Source organism: Chiloscyllium plagiosum, unplaced genomic scaffold (assembly GCF_037043375.1).
Source record: "Chiloscyllium plagiosum isolate Xiang-an unplaced genomic scaffold, Cpla_swu_hap1 HiC_scaffold_30, whole genome shotgun sequence".
Classification (NCBI taxonomy): domain Eukaryota; kingdom Metazoa; phylum Chordata; class Chondrichthyes; order Orectolobiformes; family Hemiscylliidae; genus Chiloscyllium; species Chiloscyllium plagiosum.
The window spans coordinates 14,754,854-14,782,632 of record NW_028270168.1 but is presented as its reverse complement, the minus strand read 5'-3'; the positions used below and the strand labels follow the sequence as shown (position 1 = coordinate 14,782,632).

At 42.4% G+C, this 27,779-nt stretch overlaps 1 protein-coding gene across 4 annotated transcripts; it reads right to left on the bottom strand.

Annotated features, from left to right (window-relative positions):
- Positions 1–2,094: 2,094 nt before the first annotated feature.
- Positions 2,095–27,779, bottom strand: ptafr (platelet-activating factor receptor). 4 transcript variants are annotated; one of them, XM_043717407.2, is made up of 3 exons: positions 15,631–15,731; positions 4,565–4,832; positions 2,095–4,403 (listed from the first exon to the last, which is right to left on the bottom strand). In XM_043717407.2, the coding sequence occupies exon 3, from the start codon at positions 4,335–4,337 to the stop codon at positions 3,270–3,272; it is 1,068 nt and encodes a 355-aa protein (XP_043573342.1). In that variant the 5' UTR covers positions 4,338–4,403; positions 4,565–4,832; positions 15,631–15,731; the 3' UTR covers positions 2,095–3,269. The 4 variants fall into 4 exon arrangements, with proteins under 4 accessions (XP_043573342.1, XP_043573343.1, XP_043573341.1 ...); XM_043717408.2 differs by lacking the exons at positions 4,565–4,832; positions 15,631–15,731 and adding an exon at positions 27,345–27,779; XM_043717406.2 differs by lacking the exon at positions 4,565–4,832 and having other exon boundaries at positions 15,631–15,763.

Below are 27,779 nucleotides of genomic sequence, written 5' to 3'. Positions count from 1 at the left end.
AAATTATTAATTTAAAAATTTATTTATTTAAGGTCTTGAAGCTCCCATTACTGTTACTGAAAATATTTATTAGCCAACATCTTTCGAGCCAATGATTTTGATCAGCTGACTTCAAGAGAAAGCTGTCTGGCTGAAACCCTGAAGATAATAAGATAAATCAGACAACTTGAGTGATTTGGTGAAGGCGGTATCAAAACTTAATATGGAAAAACAGTAATAGCTATAGCGACAGCACTGGATTTATGAGCTTTTTTTTCTATTACAGTGTCATCAAAGAGCTTTATCCAACAGATGTTGAGAATTGCAGTGTCATCAAAGAGCTAGAGTTGATGAAAACCGAAGAAACAGCCTATCATATGTGTATGCCTGGACGACCTGAGAGGTGTTCTTGTGGTTGTCACCCTGTCCCATGCCAACGTTTGGTGGTAAGTTCTCCGGTGAGTACATTCTCCTCGTTGTGATGAAAGGTCAGTGAGCTGATGGAGTATAAGATGTCTGACATTTTCTGTTTTCCGAGTGAAACCTGGCAGATGTGTGTGGTACATTGGTCGCTGTAAGGAAGTGACGGGCAGGGACTGCACTAGGTGTCTGATGGAGATGCCTGGCACAGAATCTTGTGTGTGAGAGTCCTCTGCAGTGACAATATTCCAATGCTAACTATTAAAATAGAGCTATGAAACATTGATAGATAGTCACCCAGAGATGTCCATGGGCACTGACCAGCATAGCCTTCATTCGTCAGGAGGGGCTCCTTCCTCCATCCCCAGGGAAAAAAAACTTGTCTCTCCTGGACAGCCTTCAGAACATATTGTGAAAGCTCACACTGCTTTTTTCCACATCTCTGACATGATGCAGCCCTATAAAGCCCTGATTAGACCACATTTGGAATATTGTGTTCAGTTCTGGGCACTTTATTATAGGAAGGATGTGGAAACTTGAGAGAGGGTGCAGAGGAGATTTATCAGGATGCTGCCTGGACTTGCAGGGCACGTCTTACAAGTAAGGTTGAGAGAGCTAGGGCTTTTCTCATTGGAGCGAAGAAGGATGAGAGGTGACTTGATAGAGGTGTTTAAGATGTTGAGAAGCATAGAAAGAGTGAATAGCCAGCCACTTATTCCCAGGGCAGAAATGGCTATTATGAGGGGGCATAATTTTAAGGTGACTGGAGGAAGGTTTTGGGGAGATATCAGAGGGAGGTTCTTTACATAGAGAGTGAAATGCACTGCCAGCAGTGGTAGTAGAACCAGATACATTAGGGTCATTTAAGCGACTCTTGGATAGGCACATGGGTGATAGTAAAATGAAGGGTATGTAAGTTAGTTTGATCTTAGAGTAAGATAAAAGGTTGGCTTAAAATCAAGGACTGAAGGGCCTGTACTGTGCAGTACTGTTATATCTCCAGGCCTGGATGGGGGTCATGAACAGAGAGTAAATGATGCTTCAGAGTTGCAGGGAGTAAAGTGTTCTCTGGGTGCCTTTTTAAACATGGCATCCTGAAGTTGGAGACTGGAAGGTCCTTTTTGGGAGGATAGTGTTTACAGCAAGGTCAGCCAGCTGCACCTCAAAGAATTTGAATTCCCTGATTGGGGCTCTTAACCTAGTTCCAATCAGGGAGCTTTGGCTGACATAAAAAGGTGGAGTTTCAGGGATACTGATACTCTGGTTCCTGACTCTGTATGAGGTGGTACTATAGTCTAGGGCTGTTCATGTGTAAATAAAGGGTGACTTGGTGACAGGATACCCATCTCTATGGAGTTATTTCAGGGAAGAGGTGCAGAACCTCCAGTTTGCTCTGAAAAAATTGGTGAATGCAAAGGCAATGAGCTGAGAAGGATATAATTGTGTCAGAAAGGATGTCCTGTCCCTGAGTGGAAATACCACTCATTTTTAGACCCCCTCCAAACACTCTCAAAGAAAAACAAGATTCCACCTGAAGGATATAGTGTAAAAGGAGGTTAATAATTTTGGCTACACCGTAATAGTTATACGAAAATAATTTTTGAGGCCAGACAGCATGTATAGGTAGTGTGAAACATTGGAATTAAATATACCTAGACTGGCATAAGTTAAAAAAAGACATGCAAACATAATATCTTTAACCATTGATCTGCCAGTTTATTTTTCAGAATGCTCCAATCAAGTGCTCTTTTGGGGTGCGAAATAACAATTCAGTCGAACAGTGAGCAATTCTTTCACTTCCCTCCCGTTGGCTCTCTCACATCTTCTTCTGAACGTTTCCTAGCAAATGTTTGGTGCAATGAATCCTGGACACATCTTCTCAGTTGGCTACCTTTTACATTTGTCAGGCTCAAATAGTCAATATTTACAGATCAGTGTTATCACAACTGAACCCAATCAGCACCTTGCCTCAGGAACAGGCATTCCCATCACTGCAACATTGCCCATCGCTTCCTACTTCAGCGCACCCCCCACCCCCACCCCCACCCCCACCCACCACCTGACTAATTCTTCTCCACATTTTTGTTATCTCCAGACTTCATTTCTCCATGATCTCTTTACTGGCTTCTTGCCTTTCAAAAAAATTCCCTGTTTGAAACTAAACTACTTGTACATTGATATATATTACATTACATTTGCAGATATTGATTTCCTGTCCTCTGGTGCACTGCATTCAATAACCTATCCTCATCTTCAAATTCCACCATCCTCTCCAACACTGTCCCTTTCTGCTTTATTCTCACATCCCCCCCTTACACCTTTTGCTCCTTTGACTCTTGCCTTTTGTTAACCTGTCTTTCCCTTTATCTCAGCTACAGAGGGTTCAGACACAGTGATGCTATAATTTCTCCCTCTCCCTGAAATCTTGAAACTCTCTACATTCCTTTCTATCTTTGAAAAAGTTCTCAAAATCCATCTGATTGAACAAGATTTTAGAAACCACTCTTAAATTGTCCGTCCATATCATCCCTTTTCTACCTTGCAAAGGTGCTGTGCAAATGCGCATTGTTGTTGTCGAAAGCTAAAATGCAGAGTTACAAAAACAATATTGAATATGTTACCCATTGTGTGACGTTGTCTCATTATATTAAACAATATGATGCACATCTTTACCAACAGTGATATCAAAAATAACAATAACCAAGTGCAACAAGTCAAGTACAGTCAACATTATCTTGGTCCTATCAATAACTACATTTTATGTTCTGAAGAAGGGTCACTGTACCCAAAAAGTTAACTCTGATTTCTCTCCACAGATGCTACCAGACCTGCTGAGTCTCTCCAGCAATTTCTGTTTTTGTGACAACATTTCATGAGTTGCACGTGTTATGTAAAGCTATGTCTCCATCTATATTGGTTTCTGTGGAAATGGTCCTAATGCTCTTCCTGGTACTTTTCCATTTACTTAGACGTTGTGTCAAAAATCTCCTGAATTTCTTGGTCAGAAAGCAATATATGATAGGATCCAGTGTGCAGTTCAGACCCATCAAACACAGCGTGATCTGATGTGCATCGTTCACTGCCCGTCTGAACACACAGTCCTCTACCCGCCACAGTCCCAGGACGGAGAGGGTCCAGGGGCCGTGGACCAGATGATGGGGGAGAAAGCAGATGCAGAACACGGTGATGACAGCACACACCATACGGAAAGCTTGCTTCTTCACCTTCTCACTCCTGCTCGGCTGGGCTGCTTTTGTCGATAGCAGGTTTAGGATGAGCAAGTTGCAGATGACTATTATAAGAAAGGCAATGAAGAAAGCTCCAATCAAGATAAAGTGGATGATGACCACGGGCAAGGCTGAATTCTTGTCATATCCTTCGAAGCAACGAATGACACCATTAACATTGTTGGTTCCATCTTGGAAAAGGAAGGGGGCTGCACTGACAACGATTACAGTCCAGATAATTGTTGATATAATAATGCCTCGCTTCCTGCCATTTTTCTGAACTGTCTCGATGGGGTGTGCCACAGCGCAGTATCTGTTATAACTGATCACTGCTAGAAACGCAATGGAGCAGTAGGTATTGATAAAAAATAGACAGCCAGCCACTCTACAGGGGATCTCTCTAAAGATCCAGTGTCCTTTAGTACTGTAGTACACTACCCAAAAAGGAAGCGTCAAGATAAACAGTAGGTCAGCCACACTCAGATTCACCATGAAGATTTTAATCTCAGTCATGCTGTTTGCAGGAGACAGCCGTTTAAACACCCACAGCACATAGCAGTTCCCAACGAGTCCTAGGACGAAGACGAGACTGTAGACAATAGGAAACAGTATGTATCTGAATTCAGCATCAATGTGGCAGCTTGTGTTGCTGTTGTAAGCAAGGCCAATGACAGTGGCATATGAGATGTTATTGTCAAATGAATTCATCATTGATCTTTATGCAGTCCAAATCTTACTGAAATCATCAAGCATTTGCGATATGAATAACACTGAAAACTGAAAGACAAAAAATTCAGAGATTGATAATTTTCAATTACAAAATGCAAAGATCAGCTGTCAAAGACATTTCAAATGAATAATAGAATAATAAAAGCTCAGTATAATTTTATTCTTTTATTCAATATGGGTGGCAAGCATTTATTCTCATTTCTAATTACCCTGGAGAATGTGGTGGTGAGCTTGAGGCACTGTAAGTCCTGTGCTGTAGGGACACCCACAGTGCTGTTAGTCAGGGAGTTTAACCCAGTAAAAGTGAAGTAAAGGCAGGATGGTGGGTGACCTGGAGGGAAACTTGCAGATGGTGGTGTTCTATGCATCTGAGGTCCTTTTCCTTCGAGCTGGGAGAATGTGATCTCGAAGGAGCCTGGGTGAGTTGATGTCATGCATCTTTCAGATGGTACACACTGCTGCTGCTGTGCACTGGTGCTGGAAGCAGACAAGGATTAACTTATAAACAGGACAGAGACTGATAGGTTTCTAGATCCTAAAGGTATCAAGAGATTTGGGGATGGAATGGGTGAAAGGATTGGAATAGAAGGTCACCCATGATCTAGTTGATTGGCGCAGTAGGTTCGATGGGCCAAATGGCATATACCTATTCATTTTCTTATGTTTTGATGTAACTGCACCAAAAAGAATATTATTGCGATTTTAAAAATTGAGCCCCTAAATCACATTTTGAGACCTTTTTGACAGCATCTCCAATGAAATGATTCAGGTGTGATAGAAGGTTCGAGGAAAGTGAAAAAAAGTTTTAAAGCAAATTTCATTCATATTATTTTTCATTATTTAAAAAAATCATGACTATGAGAGGTGATAGTGCTTTGTGGTTTTCTATACGTTAGCCTATGTAGAATGGTTGGGACTTGAATCTTGATGTTCTGGCTCAGAAGTAGCAACACTACCGTGTGCCACAAGAGCCCTTACTATCACAGGTAACAAGAGTTGAGTTCAAATTGAGTCAGACATCTGGAAGCTTATTAACAACTAACTTTGTACACTAATATGGCATCTCAGACTTAAGTATAGTCCAGATGCTATGCTTACTTAGGTAAGCATAACATCATATTACAGTTAACTGAACAACTTGCTAGCACACTGCCTGGCTACTGCCTAAATGAACAAGGGTAGGGCACCAGAGGTCATGTTAAATTGCCCGTAGTGTTCAGGGATGAGCAGGTTAGCTGCATTAGTCAGGGGAATTGTAGAGTAATAGGGTAGGGGAATGAGTCTGGGTGGGATACTCTTCGGAGGGTCGGTGTGGACTTGTTGGGCCAAAATGGGCTGTTTCCGCTCTGTATGGATTTTATTCTAAAACATGTTTCATAGCCATCTAGCTGCCTTAAAGGTATGGTGCCTTTCTGAGATAGAATCATTCCAGTGTAGAAACAGGCCATTCAACCCATCGAGACTACAATGACCCTCTGAAAAGTGTCCCACTCAGACCCCCTGCCCTGCCCTGCCCTACTCTATCCCTGCATTTCCCATGGCTAACCCATATAGTCTGCATATCCCAGGACACTATGGGCAATTTAGCATGGCCAATCCACCCAACCTGCACATCTTTGGACTGTGAGAGGAAACGCACACAGACACAGGGAGAATGTACAAACTCCACAAGTCGCCCGAGGCTGGAATCAAACCTGGGTCCCTGGCGTTGTGAGACAGCAGTGCAAACCACTGAGCCACCATGCCACCCCAAACCTGCTCAATAAAGGAGCAAAAGATGGTTCAATGAGGAGAGTCGCCTAAAAAATGTGAACAATAAGCAGATTTGTTTACTTGTCTTTAATAATCAGTAAACACCTTGCACTCATTATCCTGATTCCTGATCCTTAGTGCTGTTCAAGAATTGAGTGTTTAAGCTCATGTTGTGAACACAAATACAAGAAGAAGAGAAAGGACACAGTCTGTCCTCTCCCAATCACTGAAACGTTCTCTAGCCCTTCAGTTTCTCACCCTAAAGTTTCCTTTCTTCACACACCCACCTTCAAAGTCTCTTTTCCCCTCCGTCTTCATTCCAATATCGTCAGCCCTAATCTCCTGTTGCATCACAATCTAGAATTGTCTCCTTGAATTGCTCTTGCCCTCCTCTTGCTCTTCAGCATACCTTTGATCAACCTTTGGGTCATTCCACCTATTTCCTTCATTGACCTGGGGTTTATTTCTTCCCTATAGGTCAGTGAATTGGGGTAGTAATATATTTTTGGTGCTAAATGTGCACTGTAAGTGCAAAGTGTATTTATGCTCAGAAGCGTAGTCAGTCGGACATACTTGGGTGTAGATTATAGGAACGAGGGATGATTAGACTGTTGTTAGAACAGTTTCCCTCCACACTCACCACCACCACCACCACCACCACACCACCACCCACCACCACCGCCCCCACCCCCCCAGTCCTGATGAAGGCCTTATGCCTAAAACATTGACTCTCCTGCCCCTCGGATGCTGCCTGACCTGCTGTGCTTTTCCAGCCCCACACGTTTTGACTCTGACTCTCCGGCATCTGCAGTCCTCACTTTCTCTCTGCAATTAGATCATGTCCAGTTTCAGGTACCCCACTTTATAAAGTCCCAGAGAAGGTGCAGGAAATTTACTAAAACTAAATCAAGGTTGAAGATGTTCATCTACACCATGTTTAAAGAAAATGAGACTGCCTTCAGATAGAAAAGAGTTGGTTAAGAGGAAATCTGACAGGCTGCTCAAAATGATCAGAGGTTTTGATAAAATAATTAGGGGAAAGTAAAAAGTAATTGAAAGAAACTATTGCCCACTGACTGGTTTAAGATTATCACCATAATGTAAAAAGAGAGATTGGGAGGACAAGGAATATCCCAGCAGAAATCATAGAGGGAACTGGAGCCCAATTATTCTTAAAAAGGAACTGAAATAACTCCACAGAAGCTAGTATCACCAAGACACCCTTTGTTTACAAATGAACAGTCCTTGGCTTTCGTGCTGCCTCATTCAGAGACAACAATCAGCGTGGCAGTATCTCTGACAATCACCTTTTGTTTCTTTCTTATTTTCTTTTTTTATTACCCCCACACTACCGCCTAATTGCGGTAGTGCTTATTTATTCCCCCGTACCCATGTTATGTGAGTGTGTACAGGTGAATGACACAGTGAGAGACACAAGGTGTACGAATCTTTATTCAGTTTCCACCACCAGGAAGAAAGGAAACACCCAAGTGGCCAGTGACAAGCAGTGCCCTTCACATCAAAGGTCAACAATCACCTTTTGATCTGTCAGCCAGGGCTCCCTGATTGGACCAGATTAACAGCCCCAATCATATTCTATAAGATCCAGCTAGCTAACCCCGTTACACTCACTACAGGAAGCGGGTAAGAAAAAATGTGAAAGGGTTTAGGGAAAGGGAAGGGATGTTTTTATCAACAATAGGTTGAAGGGATATGGGGGACAAGCAGGAAAGTAGAGCTTGGACCATGATTATTTCAGTCTTGTCCTTATTGTATAACGCAGCAGGCCTTGGGAAGGGACTCCTAAGCCTATTTCTTAAGTGAGACTACAGATGCTGGGGGTCAGACTCAAAGAGTGTGGTGCTGGAAAAGCACAGCAGGTCAGGCAGCATCCGAGGAGCAGAAGAGTCGACGTTTCAGGCCTAAGCCATTCATTCCTGATGAAGGGCTTATGTCTGAATCATTGATTTTCCTGCTTCTCAGATGCTGCCTGACCTGCTGTGCTTTTCCAGCACCACACTCTTTTACTATTTAACAGCAGTGACCACATTTCAAAAATCATGTGTTTTCTGTAAAGCCCTTTGGAGCGTTGCGGGTTTGTGAAAGGTGTCTGTGTCAATGTATGTTTGTCCTTCCCTTTCCTTTTCTCCAGCCCTTGGTGTGTCAGCCACTGCAGTTCCATCAGGATCTGTTGGAAGGACCACATCACAAACATTGAAACTCCAAAAACTGCCAACATCAGCAGGATCGAGACCAAAGCCAACTGCACTGAGTAGGTCATGACCCCTGTGGGCAACAGTGACCTGCTTTATGGAGAGCTGGCCATTGGTAAAAGTACAGAAGCGAGGAGAAAGTGAGGTCTGCAGATGCTGGAGATCAAAGTTGAAACTTTATTGCTGGAACAGCACAGCAGGTCAGGCAGCATCCAGGGAACAGGAGATTCGACATTTCGGGCACAGGCCTGAAGAAGGGCCTGTGCCCGAAACGTCGAATCTCCTGTTCCCTGGATGCTGCCTGACCTGCTGTGCTGTTCCAGCAATAAAGTTTCAACTAAAAGTACAGAGAGCCCCACATGAACATGTGAAGGACTCCCTGAAAAGGAGCCACTCTGTGTGCCATATCAACCATTACTAATGAGAATAGCAAGCCATAACTCAGGATGCCTGGAGATGCTACACTGGGAGTGCTACAGACACCATTGAGACTGAGCAAAGAACCACTATGTAAGAGAAAAGGAGGGGAAGGTTTTATTCAATTGCTAGAGAGTCAGAAACTCTACAGTGCAGAAAGAAGCCAGTTGGCCCTTTGAGTCTTTACCAACCCTCTGGAGAGCATCCCACCCAAATCCCACCCTATCCCTGTATTTCCCATGGCTAATCCACCTTGACTGCACGCTACAGACAAGTTATCATGGCCAGTCCACCTTTGGACTGACACGCACACACACACACACCTGGAATTAAACCCAGATCCCTGGTGCTGTGAGGCAGCAGTGCTAACCACTCAGCCACTGTGCCAGCTAGCAGCAGTGACACCTAAATTTGGACCTAATGTGGAGTATGTTAGTCACAGTCAGACCTGACTAGCCATCAGCAGGAGATGAATGAAATCTTCTTAAAATCTTCATCTGTGAAGAAATGTCGAGATTAAGAAGGTTGGGAACATAGCTGTTTGCAAGCTGGAATAGGAAGTGGTAAAATAAACTATTTGCTATTCTAATAGTAGTCAGTGTTTGTAGAATGTCCCATCTGTCACATGTTGCATATAGTCCACTGAACTGAATTCAGTGAGGAAGGAGATATGAGAAAACATCTAATAATAGATATCTATTCATTCAATGCTTGATCTTGTGAAAACAACCCTTAAGTGTTTATTGTTTAGCAAAGTAGTCAAAAAAGGCTGCTACACAAAAGAAGCTGTAATATATCCAACATTCCCTGATGTCAAAAATTTGATTTTTGGCTTGAACATTATCTGTTTTCTCACAACTGATCAGATTCAATTATCTGACCTGAATTTAGGAGCAAATTGAAAATCTACAAATTAGACGTTTAAGCTGCTATAGTATTATTGAAACCATTTTTTAAAACCAATTTGAAGAATTGAATAGGCAAGATGGAACATGCAGGTAAGTAAATTCACTCATTTTTAAGGGACTTGCTTATTATCAGAGAAAGAGAAATGTGCTGCACACCTTGGGCTACGGGAGATCGTGGGGAGTGGCACTGAGTGAATTGCTTCTTGAAGAGTCAACATTAATATGACAAGTTGAGTGGTCTCCTTCTGTCCTCTGAATATTCTGTGCCCCACTCTTCAACAATATAGTTTGCATTTGGAAACAATTCATATTTCACAAACTATGACTTGTGAACAATAGCTTCCTTAGTGCTGCTAAAAGATCAGCTACCACACCACTGAATCTCACCTCCCTCCCTGACCACTGTTTACGTGTGAAACAAATAGATTGTCACCCCCAACCTCCTTTTGATCACAAGCTGATCTTTCAAGCTCATTTTTTTCTCTGGCACCAACTGCGTGCTTCCACCTTTGCAATATTGTCCATCTGGTACTTTATTTATCTCAGACAGAGTCATACAGCACGGAAACAGACCCTTTGGTCCAACCAGTCCGTACCGAACATAATCCCAAACTAAACTAGTCCCACCTGCTTGCTCCTGGGCCATATCCCTCCAAACGTTTCCTATTCATGTATTTACCCAAATGTCTTTTAAACACTGTAATTGTGCCCACATCCACCACTTCCTCAGGAAGCTTATTCTAAACACAAACCACCCTCTGGGTAAAAAATTTGCCAGTCTTTTTTAAAACTCTTTCTTCTCGCCTTAAAAATGTGGCCCCAGTCTTGAAATCCTCCACCCTCAGATAAAGACAACTATCATTAACCCCATCTATACCTCTCATTACTTTATAAACTTCTATCATATCGCCTCTCAGCCTTCTACACTCCAGTGAAAATGTCCCAGCCCATCCAGCCTTTCCTTATAACTCAAACCTTTCATACCCGACAACATCCTGGTAAGTCTCTTGAGATAAAATATTTCTTCATAATCACTCATGGAATGTGGGCATCACTGGCTAGCCAGCATTTTTTTGCCCATTCCTAGTCACCCTTCTTATATACAAAAAGTAACATTGTGGTATATACATGAAGTAACATTATTTTATATATGTAAAGTAACATCATGTTATATATGTAAACTAACATTGTGTTATGTATAATGTTACTTCACATATATATAAAGTTACATCATGTTATATATGTGAAATAATATTGTGTTATATGTGCGAAGTAACTTTATGTTTTTATATATGTATATGGTAACATCATGTTATATATGTGAAGTCAATTTATTTGCAGAGCTTTAAAATGTCTGTTCTATGCTTCCACCTCCAGATTCCAGCTTTTTCTCCAGTTTGTTTATTTTCCTCGGAATCCACATTGAGGATTAACCAATTCAGCCCAGTGAAAATCAATGATAAGGACTCACATCAACAAACTGAACAATTAAACAATATGTTTGGTCCTGCCTCTTCCCATCAATTAGTAAAACTCTCATCCATACACTTGTTAGCTCCAGATTCGAGCATTCCATGCTTTCCTTGTCAGCCTCTACCTTTATAAAATCTCTACAGTGTAGAAGTAGGCCATTCAGCCCATGAAGTCTACACTGACCCTTTGAAGATTAACCCACCCAGACCCCCACCCTACCCTATCCCTGTAACCCTGCATTTCCCTTGGCTAATCCACCCAGTCTGCCCATCTCTGGACACGACAGTCAATTTAACATGGCTAATCTAGCTAACGTGCACATCGATGGACTGCAATGCAAATGCCATAACTCGCACCTTGCTTCACTCTCATTACTGATGTGTTCATTGGCCTACAATGGGCTCACTGTTAAACAATGCCCCAATTTTAAAATTTTCACACTTGTTTTCGGTTCCCAACACATCCTCATCCTTGCTTGTCTCTATACCATCTTCCATCCCAAAAACCATCCAGGAACAGTTAATTTTGTTCCTGTGCTTCTTTGATTTCCTTTGCCCACCATCGGTGGCTGTATCCTTTCCTCTTTTACTTCTCTCTCTTCCTTTGTGTTGCCTCTTAAAATGTATCTCTTAGACCAAGCTTCAGATCACCTTTCTTGTTATCTCCTTGAAAGATTCAGTATCAAATTAGTGCTCCTGAGAAACGTGTTGGGATGTTTTACGATGTTGAAAACTCATTGCTAGTGCAGCGAAGTAGTCTGCAAAATTTAGAACAATGTTTTCCTCTGTGCATCCATTATTTTATTACAGAGCAATAAACCGGTCACAATGAAATCACCACAATGTGGCCAGAGACCAGGGAATTATAATGAGCAAGTGGAAAATCCCATCAAATCTATGAAAAATGTCAATGTGCATTGAATTTGATGCATTCCTATGTGTGCATTGACATAGTGAAGGTCAACAAATCTAAAAACATACCATCTGCGGTCCCCAACACCTGGTCATTGACTTCAGTTATCAATCCCCTTCCTAGACAAATTACGAGCATTACAATGACATGTTGAAGTCTCAAAGACATCACAGCACAGAAGGAGGCCATTCAGCCCATGAGATCAGTGCTAGTCAACAAAGCTCTGGCTGTACCTATGGACAATGGCTCTGGAGCTGATGTCAATGCAAATGAATATCTGAATATCTAAACTTCTGACTTGATCACCCTTTCAGGGAGTGGGTTCCAGACACATACCACTCTCTGAGTGAAAAAAATTCTTTTCAATTCTTTTACCTCTTAGCTGAAACCTAAGCCTCCTTAATGATCCCTCTACTAATCAAAAAAGTGCTTTCCGAGACACCATATTTCTGCCCCACGTAAGCTTATACATGTCCATTCTTACCTTTCCCATAACTATCCTAAATCGAATTGAGTTATGGTCACTCTTTCCAAAATGCTCCTCTACTGATACATTTTCCACCTGCCCTGGCTTATTGCTGAAGATCAGGTCTATCCAGTAATTGCCCTCTCCTTTGTTGGCTAATAAACTTCTCCTGGGTGCAACATAAGAATTGTGTTACTTCCTTACCTTGCACAATAAGGGCCGAGTCTTATAGGATAGACAGGCAGGAAGCTGGAAGAACGCTGCAAGCCAGGCAGCATCAGGAGGGACAGGCAGGAGGCTGGGAGAACACAGCAAGCCAGGCAGCGTCAGGAGGTGTAACATCAACTTCTCCAACTCCTGACGCTGCCTGGCTTGTGTGTTCTTCCAGCCTCCTGCCTGTCTATTTTGGATTCCAGTATCTGCAGTTTTATTGTCTCTAGTCTTATAGGAGCCTGAATAAAGTGAGCTCTAGCAAGAAATGTGTCAGAATTATTAAGAGGTCTTGCAAGGCCTATCCCAATGTGAGGAACAACCTACAACTTCACTAAATTGCCGGTATTGAGGTGAGATTCTCACTCAGCAGTGGTGAGTTTCCTCTTAGAAGGGATTGGTGCTTGTTAACAACCGTGTTAACTGTACGTTTTACCTCATTGACATGTAGTTTTTTATAGTTTTACCCCCACAAGAAAACTGAACACTGAGAATTCTCAACATGGACGTCAGGGCAACTATCTGATGAATTCAGCTAACTGCTAGATCTGAAGGTCGTTCAAATTGGACATTGCTCACTAACCTCTCAAGGCACACTCCACAGGCACCACACACACACACCTCAAATCCATTGACATTTGACATATTCCAGCCTCCAAAATCAAATTCAGCTCCAAAACTATCCAAGTTAATAGTTGGGTAATTAAAATCCCTTAGCATTACTGCCTTTTTATTCTCACACGTCTCTAAAGTTTGATTGCATATTTGTTTCAGAGTCTTTCCCTAGCTGTCTGGAGGCCTCTCTTCCACACCCAGCAGCCTGATTACCCCTCTTGTATTTTTTGCTCCTACCCATAAGGTTTCATTTGATGATCCTTCCAACATATCTGGCATACTTTTGGAATACTGAATTCATTTCTGGTCTCCTTCCTATCGGTAAGATAGTGCAAATCTTGAAAAGGTTCAGAAAAGATTTACAAGAATGTTGCCAGAGTTGGAGGATTTGAGCTGTAGGGAGACACTGAACAGGCTGGGGCTGTCCTCCCTGGAACTTCTGAGGCTGAAGGGTGACCTTATAGAGGTTTATAAAATCATGAAGAGCATCAATAGGGTAAATAGACAAGGTCTTTTTACCAGGATTGGGGAGTTCAAAATTAGAGGACATAGGTTTAAGGTGAGAGGGAGAAAGATTTAAAAGGGATCTAAGGAGCAACTTTTTCACACAGAGGGTGGTGCGTGTGTGGAATGAGATACCAGAGGAATGGTGGAGGCTGGTACAATTACAGTATTTAAAAGGCATCTGGGTGGGTATATGAATAGGAAGGATTTGGAGGGATATCGGCCAGTGCTGGCAAATGGAACTAGATTAGGTTAGGATATCAGGTCGGCATAGACGAGTTAGACTGAAGGGTCTTTTTCATTGCTGTATGTCTCTATGACTCGATATCATCCCTCGTGACTGCTAAACTTGATTCCTTGATCAAAAGTACAACCATTCCCTCATCTTCTGTCCCCCTCTTTATCTTATTGATTATCCTATAACCAGACATGATGAGCTGCCAACTGTGCCCATTTCTCAGCCAAAACTTGGTTATAGCTGGTATTTTACTTGCTATCTATCTATCCTATCTTGAAATCCTTCTTTTTCAATATCCTATTTACCTCCATAAAGTCTGTTTGTATAACTTCATTTCTCTTTCTTTCTATGTTCATAGTTCAAACATGGATAATGACCTCTGAAGGTCTCTTGCCTGAAACGTTAATTCTTCTGTTCCTCAGGCGCTACCTGACCAGCTGTGCTTTTCCAGCATCCCACTCTCACCCACCCTTAAGAATGCTGTGCAGTATTTCAACATTAGCTTCCAAGTGTTATTTTCTTCAGTTTATAGAAACTTATTTAAAACTAGTGATTTAGAAGCTGTAAATGGCAAGTTAAGTAACATAAAAAAGACTGCAATTATCTCAAGCATACCAGTATATTTTCTCTCACCAATCTCTCCCACCAGTTCTCCTGTCTTCACCCAGTGACACTGACTGACACTGGGGTACAGTTACACAAACTCTGCCCATTAGCATCTGTTAAAATGGGCTTTCCAGCTGAGCCTGATCCTGACCTTACTCAATAACCAAACGTATTAATGGAATTGTAGATTCTCTAAGATAGGATGAGGCCATTCGGAACTTAGGAACTCTTTGAAAGAACAATCCAATTAGATCCTACTTTCTTCGCTTTTTAGTTATGCAGTTTATTTTTCCTTTTCTAGTTATCAGATTCTGTTTTGCAAAGTACTGTTCAAGCTAGCTTTCTTTCAGATGGCTCTCCAGTGCTCAATGGAAAGTTGCCTGAATGTTTTTCCCCTCCGTTGCCCTGAAGGACTAAGATAACTTTAGCTTGAGTGTACTAACTACACAGAGAAGCTTATCTCCCATGGTTTCCTTCATAACAATCAGTAAAACTTTGCCGTGCCTGACACTGAATTGAAAATTCTTTATATTTAGATCACAGCCTCCACATTTCCCTAGTAACAATTCCAACTTTTCAAAGAAACGTGTTGGGGCGAGGCAGTGATCTATGAGTGGGCTTTCATTTGTTATTGTTGAACTTGAACACAAAAGAATCCAGTTAAACTCTGAAAAATGTGTTCGTCCCTTCCTCGGGGGTGTTGCCTTCTGCCAGAAAAAAGGTTTTAAAATAAAACCACCCCAGAACTTGAAATGGGCTAACATTGCCATTAACAAAAAACCTAATTCACATTTAAATTATCTTTAAAACTCATGGCAGCAAAAGAGTTTTCCTTGAATGACTGAATTCTATATGGATAAGAATAAAAGCTCACTCAACCAACAGATAAATGATAAGTTCAGAGTGGCTTACCGAGTTACTGATGTTATTTCGGATACAGCAACTGCTTAAAAATACTCACCCTTTACAGAAACTGTCCAATATTACAAATGGCAAATCAGCAACTCTCAATTTTGGTGTCTTCAGCAGCCCTCAAATATTTACACCAAAGTATTCGAGACTGTAATGAGAATGAGAACCTTCTGGCACAATACAGCAGTTACTGAGCTCACTAATAATATGAGGTAGTATTTCCTCCTTTACATTTGGCAACTGCTTGTACAAGATGACACAACTCATATCTGTGAAGAGGAAGTAACAGAAAAGAAAGATGTATCGATATTAAGTTTGAAGCATTATTCCATTGATGATCTGTGTAAAAGGAAGGCCTTAATTTAAAAGTAATTCAAAAATCACACAATAGGTATTGTTAGCGTCTGACAGGCATTTGGAATATGGGAAGGTGGCTCCTACCTCAATCAGAATCTATTTCTTGGGAGAGAAAAATTCAAATGAGAACAACACCCTGTTGCTCAAGTCCAAAAAAAAACCTGGATTCTTGTTGAAATTCCCTTTGGTGACTCAATATTGCTTTGAGAGAGATGACTAAGCAATACTGGATTGTACAAGGTATAAATGTTATGAGAGAATAGGCTACATTATTTAATACAAGGTAGCATTCAGTGTGACCTTATACATTAGTTAATATGAGACAGCTCCTTGTTTGTAATTGGCAATGATATATAGATAACATGTAACTGGATGTATTTCAGGCGATAAGGGTTTGTATGTGAGACAAAGAAAACAGTAAGCAATAGTGGATATTATGTGACAGAGATGATTCAGAATTGACTGTTAATATATGACCTGAGCTGGGGCATCAGGATCTCCCCAATCCATATTGATCAGCTTGGACAATTGAGGGATGTGGAAATACAAGAAATCAGCTGGCATTTCTGGTCCAGCTCAATATCAATAGACAAAAATAGAAATTGCTGGAAAAGCTCAGCAGGTCTGGCAGCATCTGTGGAGAGAAATCAGAGTTAACATTTCAGGAAGATTCTGGGTGGTCCAAGGTGAAGGACGGGAAACATTTGTAGCCATAAGACTGCTCCTTTTTTTTTGAGGTATTTTAGGTGTTGGAAGTGATTTTCTTGAATTCCAGGAGCAACAATTAGTGTTTTCAATGATGTTGCGTTGTTTTGGAACTTTCGAGAAAAAAATGTCAAAACAACAGCACTTTTAAAAGGAAAGGAACAGACAAAGGCAGCACATGGTGAGGTGAGTGCAGGAGAGAGAGAGAAAGCTGAAAAACCCATACTGCTAACTGACACAGCAGTGAACTTGTGCAGTTACTGCCTTTATTGCATGAATTCATGTATCGCTGAACATCAGAGTGTGTCTCGGAAAAATTCACAAACAGCGAAATTCACAACTGATCTCGGAGAAACCTGTTTGAGAGAGGTCACAGCACAGGAACAGATAAGTGAAGAGTTTTAAGCATAGCCATGTTGTAAATCTACAATAGTGAGTAGAGTAGGTTCTTTCTTGATTATATGCTTTCATTGGGATCTGTCTCTTGATTAAATTTTAAAAATATGAGCCATAAATATTAAGTTAGCCTGGAGCAGTGTTTTGTACAGCAATAAAAGGGTACTATTTTCTGGTTCTGTAGATTGAAAGGAGCAAAATGGGCCTTTAGTAGAGTGATATGCTCTTCTTGTCGGATGTGGGAGTTTAGGGAGAGTTTACGGGTTACTGAGCATTATATCTGCAATAAATGCCATTGGTTATGAATTGTTTCAAATCACATGGATCGGTTGGAGCAACAGTTAGAGGCTATGGGGAATTTACAAGAGCAAGGGAATGTGATGGATGGCAGTTATAGGAAGGGGATAAAGTCTCAGATACAGTCAGGTAGATGGGTTAACTCCAGGAAAGGTAAGAGAGGTAGGCAGATAGTACAGGAGTCTTTTGTAACTATCCCCATTTCAAACAGGTATGCTGTTTTGGAAAATGTAGAGGGTGATGGGCTTTCAGGGGAATGTAGAGTGAATAGCCAGGTTTCAGGTATCAAGACAGGCTCTAATGTAATGAGGGGTACATCAGATTCTAAATGATCGATTGTATGAGGGGACTTTCTAGTCAGAGGCACAGACAAATGTTTTTGCAGCCAGCAGCGAAAAATCAGAATGGTGTGTTGCCTCCCTGATGCCAAGATCAAGGATGTCTCAGAGAGGATGCAGAATGTTCTCAAAGAGGAAAGGGACCAGCAGGAGGTCATTGTCCACATTGGAACACACAACATAGGAAGGGAAAAGGATGAGATTCTGAAGAGAGATTACAGAGAGTTTGGCAGGAATTTAAAAAGGAGGTCCTCGAGAAAAGTAAAATCTGGATTACTCCCAATGCTACGAGCTAGTGAGGACAGGAATAGGAGGATAGAGCAGATGAATGCATGGCTGAGGAGCTGGTGTGTGGGAGAAGGGTTCACATTTTTGGATCATTGGAATCTCTTATGGGTAGAAGTGACCTGTACAAGAAGGATGGATTGCACCTGAATTGGAAGGGGACGAATAAACTGGCAGAGAGATTTGCTGGAGCTGCTCTGGAGGATTTAAACTAGTAAGAAGGGGTTGTGGGACTCAGGGAGATAATGAGGAAAGAGATCATACTGAGACTGGTACAGTTGAGAAAAGAGAGTCAAAAAGTCAGGGCAGGCAGGGACAAAGCAAAGAATAAGGTTGGACTGATAAATTAAACTGCATTTATTTCAATGCAAGAGGCCTAACAGGGAAGGCAGAAGAACTCAGGGCATGGTTAGGAACATGGGACTGGGATATCATAGCAATTACAGAAACATGGCTAAGGGATGGACAGGCCTGGCAGCTTAATGTTCCAGGATACAAATACTTCAGGAAGGACAGAGAGGGAGGCAAGAGAGGAGGGGGAGTGGCATTTTTGATAAGGGATACCATTACAGCTGTACTGAGGGAGGATATTCCTGGAAATACATCCAAAGTTATTTGGGTGGAACTGAGAAATAAGAAAGCAATGATCACCTTATTGGGATTGTATTATAGACCCTCTAATAGTCAGCGGGAAATTGAGAAACAAATTTGTAAGGAGATTCCAGTTATCTGTAAGAATAATAGGGTGGTTATGGTCGGGGATTTTAACTTTCGAAACATAGACTGGGACTGCCATGGTGTTAAGAGTTTAGATGAAGAGGAATTTATTAAGTGTATACACGAATGTTTTCTGACTCATTATGTGAATGTACGTACTAGAGAAGATGCTAAACCTGACCTACTCTTGGGAAATAAGGCAGGGCAGGTGACTGAGGTGTCAGTGGGGGAGCACTTTGGGGCCAGCGACCATAATTCTATTAGATTTAAAATAGTGATGGAAAAGGATAGACCAGATCATAAAGTTGAAGTTCTAAATTGGAGGAAGGCTAATTTTGATGGTATTAGGCAAGAACTTTCAAAAGCCGATTAGGAGTGGCTGGAAAATAGGAAGCCTTCAGAAATTAGGTAAATAGAGTCCAGAGACAGTGTATTCATGTTAAGGAGAAAGGAAAGGCTGGTAGGTGTAGGGAATGCTGGATGATTAGAGACCTTGAGGGTTTGGTTAAGAAATAGAAGGAAGGTATAGACGGGAAGGTATATGTCCGGTATAGACAGAAGAGATCAAGAGAATCATTAGAAGAGTATAAAGGCAGTAGGAGTATATTTAAGAGGGAAATCAGGAGGGCAACAAGGGGACATGAGATAGCTTTGGCAAAAGGTTTTACAAATACATGAAGGACAAAAGGGTAACTACAGAGAGAGAATAGGGCCCCTCAAAGATCAGCAAGGCGGCCTTTGTGTGGAGCCACAGGAGATGGGGGGGATACTAATTGAGTATTTTGCATCCGTGTTTACTGTGGAGAAGGATATGGAAGGTACAGAAAGTGGGGAAATAGATGGTGACATCTTGAAAAATGTCCATTTTACAGAGGAGAAAGTGCTGGATATCTTGAAACGCAAAGAAGTAGATAAATTCCCAGGACCTGATTAGGTGTATCTGAGAACTCTATGGGAAGCTAGGGAAATGATTGCTGGACCCCTTGCCGAGATATTTGTATCATCGATAGTCACAGGTGAGGTACCAGACGACTGGAGGTTGGCCAACATGGTACCATTATTTCGGTTAGGTGGTAAGGACGAGCCAGGGAACCATAGGCAGGTGAGCCTGACATTGGTGGTGGGCAAGTTGTTACAGGGAATCCTGAGGGACAGCATTTACACATATTTGGAAAGGCAAGGACTGATTTGGGATATGATTTGGAGATGCCGGTGTTGGACTGTGGTGTACAAAGTTAAAAATCACACAACACCAGGTTATAGTCCAATAGGTTTAATTGGAAGCACACTAGCTTTCAGAGCGACGCTCCTTCATCAGGTGATCACCTGATGAAGGAGCGTCGCTCCGAAAGCTAGTGTGCTTCCAATTAAACCTGTTGGACTATAACCTGGTGTTGTGTGACTTTTAACTTTGATTTGGGATAGTCAGCATGGCTTTGTGCGTGGAAAATCATGTCTCACAAACTTGCTTACGTTTTTTGAAGAAGAAATAAAGAAGATTGATGAGGGCGGAGCAGTAGATCTGATCTATACAGACTTCAGTAAGGCGTTCAACAAGGTTCCCCATGGGAGACTGATTAGCAAGGTTAGATCTCATGGAATACAGGGAGAACTAGCCATTTGGATATAGAACTGGCTCAAAGGTAGAAGACAGAGGGTGGTGGTGGAGGTTGTTTTTCAGACTGGAGGCCTGTTACCAGTGGAATGCCACAAGGATCGGTTCTGGGTCCACTACTTTTCGTCATTTATATAAATGAGAGACCTTGGAGTGCAGGTTCATAGCTCCTTGCAAGTGGAGTCACAGGTAGATAAGATAGTGAAGAAGGCATTTGGTATGCTTTCTTTTATTGGTCAGAATATAGAGTACAGGAGTTGGGAGATCATGTTGCAGCTGTACAGGGCATTGGTTAGACCACTGTTGGAATATTGCGTGCAATTCTGGTCTCCTTCCTATCAGAAAGATGTTGTGAAACTTGAAAGGGTTCAGAAAAGATTTACAAGGACATTGCCAGGGTTGGAGGATTTGAGCTTTAGGGAGAGGCTGAACAGGCTGGGGCTGTTTTCCCTGGAGCGTCGGAGGCTGAGGGGTGACCTTACAGAGGTTTACAAAATTATGAGGGGCATGGATATGGTAACTTGACAAAGTCTTTTCCCTGGGGTGGGGGAGTCCAGAACTAGAGGGCATAGGTTTAGGGTAGAGGGGAAAGATATAAAAGAGACCGAAGGGGCAACTTTTTCACACAGAAAGTGGTACTTATATGGAATGAGCTGCCAGAGAAAGTGGTGGAGGTTGGTACAATTGCAACATTTAAGAGGCATTTGGATGGGTATATGAATAGGAAGGGTTTGGAGGGATATGGGCCGGGTGCTGGCAAGTGGGACTCGATTGGGTTGGGATATCTGGTCTGCATGGACGAGTTGGACCGAAGATTCTGTTTCCAAGCTGTACATCTCTATGACTATGACTCTATTTGGATGTGGACATAAGAGATATAATTAGTAAGTTTGCAGATGACACCAGAATTGGAGGTGTAGTGGACAGCGAAGAAGATTACTTCCGATTACAATGGGATCTTGATCAGATGGGACAATGGACTGAGAAATGGCAGATGGAGTTTAATTTAGATAAATGTGAGGTGCTGCATTTTGGGAAAGCAAATCTTAGCAGGACTTATACATTTAATGGTAAGGTCTGAGGGAGTGTTGCTGAACAAAGAGATCTTGGAGTGCAGGTTCATAGCTCCTTGAAAGTGGGGTCACAGATAGATAGGATAGTGAAGAAGGCGTTTGGTATGCTTTCCTTTATTGGTCAGAGTATTGAGTACAGGAGTTGGGAGGTCATGTTGCGACTGTACAGGACATTTGTTAGGCCAATGTTGGAATATTGTGTGCAATTCTGGTCTCCTTCCTCTTGGAAAGATATTGTGAAACTTTAGATTAGATTAGATTAGATTACATTACATTACAGTGTGGAAACAGGCCCTTCGGCCCAACAAGTCCACACCGACCCGCCGAAGCGAAACCCACCCATACCCCTACATTTACCCCTTACCTAACACTATGGGCAATTTAGTATGGCCAATTCACCTGGCTCTGCACATCTTTGGACTGTGGGAGGAAACCGGTGCACCCGGAAGAAACCCACGCAGACATGGGGAGAACGTGCAAACTCCAACAGTCAGTCGCCTGAGGCGGGAATTGAACCCGGGTCTCTGGCGCTGTGAGGCACTGTGCCACCGTGCCGCCCACTTGAAAGGGTTCAGAAAAGATTACAAGGATGTTGCCAGTGTTGAAGGATTTGAGCTATAGGGCGAATCTGAATAGGCTGGGGCTGTTTTCCCTGGAGCATTGGAGACTGAGAGGTGACCTCATAGAGGTTTATAAAATCATGAGGGGCATGGATAGGATAAATATACAAGGTCTTTTCCCTGGCGTGGGGGAGTCCAGAACTAGAGGGCACAGGTTTAAGATGAGAGGGGAAAGATATAAAAGGGCCAAAGGGGCAACTTTTTCAAACAGAGGGTGGTACGTGTATGGAATGAGCTGCCAGAGGAAATGGTGGAGGCTGGTACAATTGCAACTTTTAAGTGGCATCTGGATGGGTATATGGATAGGAAGGGTTTAGAGGGATATGGGCTGAGTGCTGGCAAATGGAACTAGATTAGGTTAGGGTAGCTGGTCGGCATGGACGAGTTAGACTGAAGGGTCTGTTTCCATGCTGTACATCTCTATGACTCTATGACCTTTCCTCATAACTGAGAACTGAGTCGTGAGATTCTCAGTCCTGAGGAAGTGTCACTGCAGCCGAAAGGTTAACTCTGATTTCTCTGCACAGAAGCTGCCCGATCTGCTGTGGTTTTCCAGCAATTTCTATTTTTGTCTCTAACTTACAGCATCTGTGGTTCTTTCAATTTATTTGCAATATCAAATAGATTTCTGATAACGTGGTGCGATTATCAGGGAGTTTAATTTCCTCTGTGTCTTTTTTTATCATAGTAGTTAATGTTTTTGTGATAATCTTGAGCTACTTTAATACAAGATCAGTGTTATCCTTTGGTCTATCTATCTGACCAACGAGATCCCAACAGCATCCCAGAGATGTCTCCAATGTCTACCCAGAAGGGAAACCCTATAAAACCTGCAAATGACAAACACGCATCTGACTCATACAAACATTTATAACATAGAAACTTTGGAGCAAGAGTAGGCCATTCCGCCCTTCGAGTCTGCTCCGCCCATTCAGCGTGATCATAGCTGATCACACAACTGTTTCCGCTTTCTCCCCTTATACACTCATCCTGTACATTCAAAAGGAGTTTCAATATGACTGGATTTTAGACTATTTTCGTACTTTTTTTTCCCTCTGGGCTCTCTGGTATTTCTTCACCAATCAACATTGCAAAACAAATAATCTAGACAGCATTATATTGCTGGGTGATCAAAAGGTATGCAATATAAAAGTCATTATTGGGAGTTGGATTTTAAAATAGAGGCAGATGAACTTGGATCAGCTCTGCAAAGCGAATTTATTTAAAAAGATTCTGAAAGCAACTTGAAAGAGTGGCCTAACTACATCAGCTCTAAACAGGCATGTGATTTCAGTTAACTGCTGAATTTATGGCAGATCAAAGGCCATTACTTTTAACTTTAGTTCAGAGGAATCAGGAATTCATTTCAGAAGACAGCACAGTTTCCTCCTGGCAGAACAGTCAAGCTGTTAATTCAGGGGAACCAAGCATCCTAACATAAGGGGTTTTAGTTTGTGAAGCTTCTAAGCTGGGAGAGTTTGTTTAGATAAAAGCAAAGTATTGCAGATGCTAGAGATTTTAAATAAAAACAGAAAGATTAGATTATCTACAGCATGGGAACAGGCCATTCAGCCCAATAAGTCCACACTGACCCTCCAAAGAGTAACCCATCCAGACCCATTTCCCTCTGAGTAATGCACCTAACACTATGGACAATTTAGCACTGCCAATTCACCTAGCCCTCACATTTTTGGATTGTGGGAGGAAACTCATGCAGACACAGGGAGAATGTGCAAACTCCACGCAGACAGTCGCCCGAGGCTGAAATTGAACCCAGGTCCCTGGCACTGTGAGGCAGCAGTGCTCACCACTGAACCACCATGCCGCCCCTCGTGCTGGGGTGCTGGAGAAAGTGCTGCAGAAACTCAGCAGGTCTGGCAGGATCTGTGGAAAGAGAGATATGTCAACATCTTGGGTCCAATGGTGGGCGGCACGGTGGCACAGTGGTTAGCACTGCTGCCTCACAGCGCCAGAGACCCGGGTTCAATTCCCGCCTCAGGCGACTGACTGTGTGGAGTTTGCACGTTCTCCCCGTGTCTGCGTGGGTTTCCTCCGGGTGCTCCGGTTTCCTCCCACAATCCAAAAGATGTGCAGGTCAGGTGAATTGGCCATGCTAAATTGCCCGTAGTGTTAGGTAAGGGGTAAATGTAGGGGTAGGGGTATGGGTGGGTTGCGCTTCAGCGGGGCAGTGTGGACTTGTTGGGCCGAAGGGCCTGTTTCCACACTGTAAGTAATCTAATCTAAAAAAAAATTACTCCTCTTTGGGACTGAAGGGGGTTGGAAAAGTGAAATCAAAACCTAAATGTAAAAAGTACAAAAAGCATCACTCTTCCTGCCCCCTTCAGTTCCATAGTGAACTCGAAATGTTACCTCTGATCTCTCTCCACAGATGCTGCCAGACCTGCTGAGTTTCTCCAACATTTTTGTGTTTGTATAGGAGCTTTCAGTTTGTTAGAACTGAAAAGAGGCTTTGGACTATCAGAACTGAAAAAGGTTCATGCCAGCAGATTCAGAGATACGTCATAAAACAGTTTGAGCAGTCAAAGGAGAAGAATGATTGATAAAGATGAAAATTACAATTAGGTTTTATTGTTACATGTACTCAGGTACAGGGGAATGGAAGTACAGTGAAAAGTGTACAATGTCACCATTCCCAGTGCCAACTTAGTTACAAAGGTGCCTAGTTACAAAATCTTAGGTACAAATAGAAAAATAAAGAAATAAGTTTATAAGTTCAATGCTACAGTTCTTCTTAATTGAAAGCAGAAAAATAAAGGAAGAAAGTTAAAAGTTCAGCAAAACAGTTGATCTTTAGCCATGGGCCTGTGGACGCTCCACGCTGGAATATCTCCACAAGAGTTCTCACACTCACAGGGGCTGGGCTCAATCTCCTCCACATTACCATCTCACTGCCCACTGCCACAATCCTGCCCAGACTCACCAGCTGACCACTCCGGACCCCTGCAGACTGCAACAACGCCACAATGCCACAACATCCCTGACCACTCCAGACCACGACACTGCCACAACGTCCCTAACCCCTCAGAACACAAGAATGCCACAACGTCCCTGACCACGAGAATGCCACAACGTCCCTGACCACGAGAATGCCACAACGTCCCTGACCACTCCAGACCGCGATGATGCCACAATTCCCCTGGCCGCCACAGTTCCACCCAGCTCACCAGACGCCTCTTTGGCAAGCACCAAAGTCATACTCCAGGCCCCAGCCACAGACCCCAATGCCCAAAACCTCCGTGACAAACTCTCTCCTGAAACTCAGGAAAAAGCAATTAAAAAACTATAAAAAGGTAAAAGCAAAGCAGCGGGAGTGGAAAACTACGCTCAGAGCATGGACTCTGCCTATTCCACCATCTACAAGTGAAGCAGAAAGAAGAGGCTGATGGATTTAAAGAGTTGAGATCGAGACAATATTTGGCTGGGATTCAGTTTCTGCAAAGGGATAGTGCTGGGAAACAGGCTGAAATCTTGTTTTGCTCTTTATATTAAGATCTTATTAAACAAACAGTTTTACATAAATATAAAGCTTATTTTTATGTAACAAATATGAGTTCTTTTGTGAAACCATATTTACAGCATTGTTTGAATATTTTTAATGATTAATCACCATGACAATCAACCAGAAAATAACGAGGTAAAAACAATGACTGAAGATGCTGGAAACCAGATTCTAGATTAGTGGTTCTACTGCTCCTCGGATGCTGCCTGAACTGCTGTGCTCTTCCAGCACCACTAATCCAGAACGCGGAAAATAATTGTATGATCTATCAAGTCAGTTTGTATTGCGGCCAATCACATTAGCTCCAGGGACATTAATGGAGGCGTTCTTCAAGGTAGAGTCGTAGGAACAGTCATCTTCAGCTGCTTCATCAATTATCTTCCCTCCTTCACAAACTCAGACGTTGCCCATATCCATATGCCACAAAACCTGTTCAGACTTGATCATTGGGAAGTTAGTTTTATGTCAGACAATTGGGATACAGAAACCATCAAGAGAGAATCTAACCTTCATGCCTTGACATTCAATAGGGTTAACCAACCATCACTGGATCATCTATTCTTGACATTTAGATGTTACCAATGACCAGGAACTGAATTGTACCAGCCATGCAAAATATTTTGACAACAAAGGCAAGTCAGAGAGTGGGAATTCTGGGGTGAAAAGTTTTTGACTCTCTAAAGCTTGCCCATCATCTCCAAAACACGGGTCAGGAGTGTGGTGGAATACTCTCCATTTGCCTGGAGCTCCAAAACACTCAAGAAGCTCAATGTCCACAATAAAGCAGCCCACTTGGCAGACATTTAATGCATCAATTTCAACATCCACTCCCTCCACAATCAATACAGAGTGACAGCAGTCTGTGTGGTCGAGAAGATGCACTGTAGCACCTCACTAGGGGTCCTTAAACAGCACTTTCCAAAGTTGTGACTGTGGACACCTAGAGGGATAAAAGCAGCAGATGCATTGGAACACCACCACCTGTACATTCCCCTCTAAGTCACACACTATCCTGACTTGGAAATATTATGTTCATTGTTGCTGATTCAAAACCTTGGAATACCTTCCTCAACAGCATTATGGGTGCATCTGTAATGCAGGGACTGCAGCAGTTCAAGAGGATAACTTACTGTCACCTTCTCTCGGGCAGTGGTCAATAAATGCTGGCTCGATCAATGATGCCTACTTCCCATGAACGAATACATCTCAAACAAGTACAACGGCAAGCACACTCCAAAAGTACCTAGCTGGCTATAAAGCACGTTGGTAGGTCTAGAAGTCATGAAAGGCCCTACATAAATGCAGTTATTTTCTTCAGTGTGCAGCCAACAGCTAAACAACAGTTGTAGAGTCAATAGCCAGAGACTTTTCCCTAGGACAGGATTGACTGGTGCGAGAAGTTATAGTTTGAAGATATCAAGAGGAAGGTATAAAGGAGACACCAGAGGTAAGTTCTTTACACAGAGACTGGTGAATGCATGGAACTTATTGCCAGCTGACGTGGTGGGAGCGAAGTCATTGGGGACATTTAAGCACCTGCTGGACATGCACATGATAGCAGTAAGTTGAGGGTTGCAGGTTAAGTTACTATATTTTACAATAGGATTAAGTCTCGGCACAATATCGTTGGCCTAAGGGCCTGTTCTGTGCTGTACTTTTCTAAGTTTTAACTCCTATTGAGAGATTAGAAAATAGGAGAAGATATAAACATTCCTTAATTAATAACATCTCTGCATCACAGTAGTTGTTCAGCCATGGGCCCCCCCAGCCTACCACCCACAATCATCAGTTCACGGTCAGATAGACGCAACTAGTGGTGATTTTTGTAATAATCACTCACCATAACTCAAAAGGCTGTTATCAGGGCGGGAGGTATCTGAAAAGGGCGCTGTAGCAAATCCTCAGAAATGATATTGACGTCCTTTCCAAATTCAGAGAGTTTTTTGTGTTGCACTTGACCCAGAGATGTAGAGATATGATCCTTCAGATGTATCTGCTTATCAACGACCTGGTAAAACAGCTTCCTTACATCAAACTGCGTGAAGATCCGTATCAGATCAATACATTAGATTACCGTGCGTGGCATTCCATTACCATTTGACTTCTCTCTCTCTCTCCATTCTGTCTCCAAATACAGAGCAGAGTTTCTGCTGTCTTTTTAACTCTCCGGCGTCTGAGTTCACTGTTCCAGTGAAACTTCAGGCAAATGTAAGCACTGCTGCATCATTTTCCAGTTCAACTGCTCCAATTTGGAACCTTGTCAGAGAGTCCCTAC

Coding starts and splice junctions, on each gene's coding strand:
- ptafr (XM_043717408.2), bottom strand. CDS start 4,337: ATGATGAATTCATTTGACAATAACATCTCATATGCCACTGTCATTGGC.